At 37.6% G+C, this 3,484-nt stretch overlaps 1 protein-coding gene across 1 annotated transcript in view; it reads left to right on the plus strand.

The window, feature by feature from the left end:
• The window catches only part of FANCM (Fanconi anemia, complementation group M), an 83,471-nt gene that overhangs the window by 42,827 nt on the left and 37,160 nt on the right, over positions 1-3,484 (plus strand). The window contains exon 10 of the mRNA XM_011996239.1: positions 2,746-2,903. Coding sequence (XP_011851629.1) covers positions 2,746-2,903 — 158 coding nt within the window. The remainder of the gene's footprint in view (positions 1-2,745; positions 2,904-3,484) is intronic.

Raw genomic sequence — 3,484 nt, forward strand, 5'->3', positions numbered from 1 at the left:
TGATCCGCCCGTCTCGGCCTCCCAAAGTGCTGGGATTACAGGCTTGAGCCACCGCGCCCGGCCTATACCATGCATTTTTAAGGTTCTTATCCTCCTACTACTTGCTTTCAGTTCAAATTTGTTAATAATGTTTCCCTTAACTCAGAGCCGTCAATCAATGTTTTTTTGGCTATGTCTATTAAACCTAATACAAATTCCCTTAATAGGAACATACCTGTCATTTTTCAAGATTTTGCCAATTATTTGGTTAAAATAAAAACATAGCATGTCTTTTGAGTTTTCTTGAATTTGATAAATTAATAAAAGCATCAAAACTTGATTAGGTTGGATAAATCATTTTTAGTGATCATTATATTTTTTATAATTGCTACTTAATCTTGTATTTAATAAGTATTTCTAAAATGTTACTGGGGTCGATGGCAAATTCTTTAGTGAATATCTGGAACCTATCCTTTTAAAAAATTGAGACAATGTTAACTTATGTTCATTTTTCTATACTTGTTTCCTCCCCTTTTCTCTGATTTTTCAAGTGTCAAAGATTTATCTTAGATTATGTGATTTATGTATGGAATTATTCTATAATTCTATACTAGTATATAAATAGACTAGTGTATTTATACTAATATATAAAATATATACTAGTGTATTTACTATGTATTTTGTTAATGTATGCTAATTATATACTAGTGTATATACATAGTATATATTTACACTAGTATATATTTATATACATTATATATTATATACTATATATAGCATATATATAGTATATATTATATACACTAGTATATAATTCATCTGAGCTTAGAGCTCTGAATTGACTATTTTTTATTTTATTTTATTTTTTTGAGACAGAGTCTTGCGCTGTCGCCCAGGCTGCAGTGCAGTGGCGTGATCTTGGCTCACTGCAACCTCTGCCTCCTAGGTTCAAGCAATTCTCCTGCCTCAGCCTCCCAAGTAGCTGAGATTACAGGCACGTGCCACCACACCTGACTCATTTTTACAGTTTTAGTAGAGACAGGGTTTCTCCATGTTGTCCAGGCTGGTCTCAAACTCCTGACTTCAGGTGATCCACCCACCCAGGCCTCCCAAAGTGCTGGGATTACAGGCATGAACCACTGCACCCAGCCACTCTGAATTTCTTTTAAGGGACTAGGGGTACCTGCCTATTTCAAAATCTTAGAGCCTCTGGATGTCAGGTCTGAAAGGGGCCTGAGAGATCATTTAGTTCAAATCTCCTTATTTTACAGATGAGGAAACAGATGCAGAGAAACCTTTTATTTATTTATTTATTTATTTTTTTAGGTGGAGTCTTACTCTGTCACCCAGGCTGGAGTGCAGCGGCGTGATCTTGGCCCACTGCAAGCTCCGCCTCCCGGGTTCACGCCATTCTCCTGCCTCAGCCTCCCTAGTAGCTGGGACTACAGGTGCCCACCACCTCGCCTGGCTAATTTTTTGTATTTTTTAGTAGAGATGGGGTTTCACCATGGTAGCCAGGATGGTCTCAATCTCCTGACCTTGTGATCCGCCCACTTCAGCCTCCCAAAGTGCTGGGATTACAGGTGTGAGCCATCGTGCCCGGCTTTTTTCTTTTTTTACATTTTTAAAAAGCTTCTTACACAATATTTTGGAATACCTGAGATGTGATCCTAGCTCACTGAAGCCTCAGCTCCTGGGCTTAAGAGATCCTCCTGTCAGCTTCCTGTGTGGCTAGGACTACAGGGATGCAACAGCATGCCCAGCTAACTTTATTTTTTTTAGACTTGGGGTCAAACTGTGTTGCTCAGGATGGACTCAAACTCCTGGCCTTAATTGATCCTCCCTCCTAGACCTCCCAAGGAGGAGGTGTCAGCCACTGTACCCAGCCAGTTTCCTGATTTTTAATTCAGTAGCTTCTCGTTTTTTCTGCTCTCATCTGTATTAGCCAGAGTTCCTGCTTTGTACTGTTTAGCCTTTTCAGTTTGGTGATTCTTAGAGATTATAGAAGCTGAAAGCAATGAATGTACTATACATATTTTTAAAAGTCTGTTGTGTCCTCTTTTAAAGCAACAAGTCTATTCCCCCTACACTTTACTCCTTTTGCCCCCAACCGCCTTTTATGACTTAAGATATATACCCTTTTTAAAAGTCTTGGCCTTTCCTGCCCACTCTCAACACCCACACCAAGCTTCAGATGAACTTTCCAATACTGCTATGATAGAATCATAATACCAGTTTTCATTTGTGAGTTATTTTACTCTGTTTCATGCCAGGTCTTAGGCAACCAAATGAAAAGAGTCCAAAAGAAGCCAGGACTGAGAGCCTAGCTACCTGGCTCTGTTCTGTTAATGAATTCATTACCAAAGGATGGCTCCTAGACAGATGGGTACTTTCAAAGGGTAAGAGAAGTTTAGGAGACATTTAGAAGCATGAAGTGATAAACTGAGTGGTTTTATATGGAGAATACTAGTTTAAAGAAATAGAATCAAGGCTGAGGAGTTTGAGACCAACCTGGGCAACATATCAAGACTACATCTCTGTAAAAAATAAGAAAAGTAGGTGGGCCTGGTGGCATGAACCTATATTCCAGCTGCTGTGGAGGCTGAGGCAGGAGGATTGCTTGATCCCAGGAGTTTGAAGTTACAGTGAGTTATGAATGTGCTGTTGCACTCCAACCTGGGTGACAGACTTTGAATGGATATTGTGGGTTTTTTTGCTTTGCAGATTTTTAAAAAGTCTCTTTTCCATTATTTTTTCAACTTACAGGAATGAGGCAAAGTAAACTAAAGAAAGATTGGTTCTTATCAGAAGAAGAATTTAAATTATGGAACAGACTTTATAGATTAAGAGACAGTGATGAAATTAAAGAGATAACATTGCCTCAAATTCAGTTTTCTTCTTTACAAAATGAGGAAAACAAACCAGTAAGTTGAATATATTTTCAGATGTTCTTTTTCTCCCTCTCATTTTAATGCCAAAACCCCTCAGATGTTCTGTATAATGATAAAGCAATAGCTTTGGGAATAATGAGATAATTGTGATTGGAATGCAAACTTACTTTTAGAAATTAAGAATGTAATCAGTTTAAAAAATCATCACAGTCTAAGTTTACAAAACTATGAATTTTCCTGTATTATTTGTTGTATATATGTATTTAACCAACTGTGATATCTTTACATAAATTATGCCTTTCTTTCATTACTATCATTTAAACATTTCTACATAGGCATAATCTTACATGGTTGTCACTTTACTCTGTGATATACCATAGTTTGTTTGACTATTTACCTATTGTGTTTTCGGATTCTTTTCAACTTTTTTTTTTTTTTTAAGAGACGAGGTCTCGCTCTGTTGCCCAGGCTGGCCGTCAGCTCCTGGACTCAAGTAATCCTGCTGCCTCAGCCTCCCAAGTAGCTGGGACTATAAGTGTGCACCACTGCATCTGGCTTTTTCAGTATTTTACTAACATAAATTATGCTTTCATAATTATCCTTGTAAACCATTT

Source organism: Mandrillus leucophaeus, unplaced genomic scaffold (assembly GCF_000951045.1).
Source record: "Mandrillus leucophaeus isolate KB7577 unplaced genomic scaffold, Mleu.le_1.0 Scaffold505, whole genome shotgun sequence".
Lineage (NCBI taxonomy): Eukaryota > Metazoa > Chordata > Mammalia > Primates > Cercopithecidae > Mandrillus > Mandrillus leucophaeus.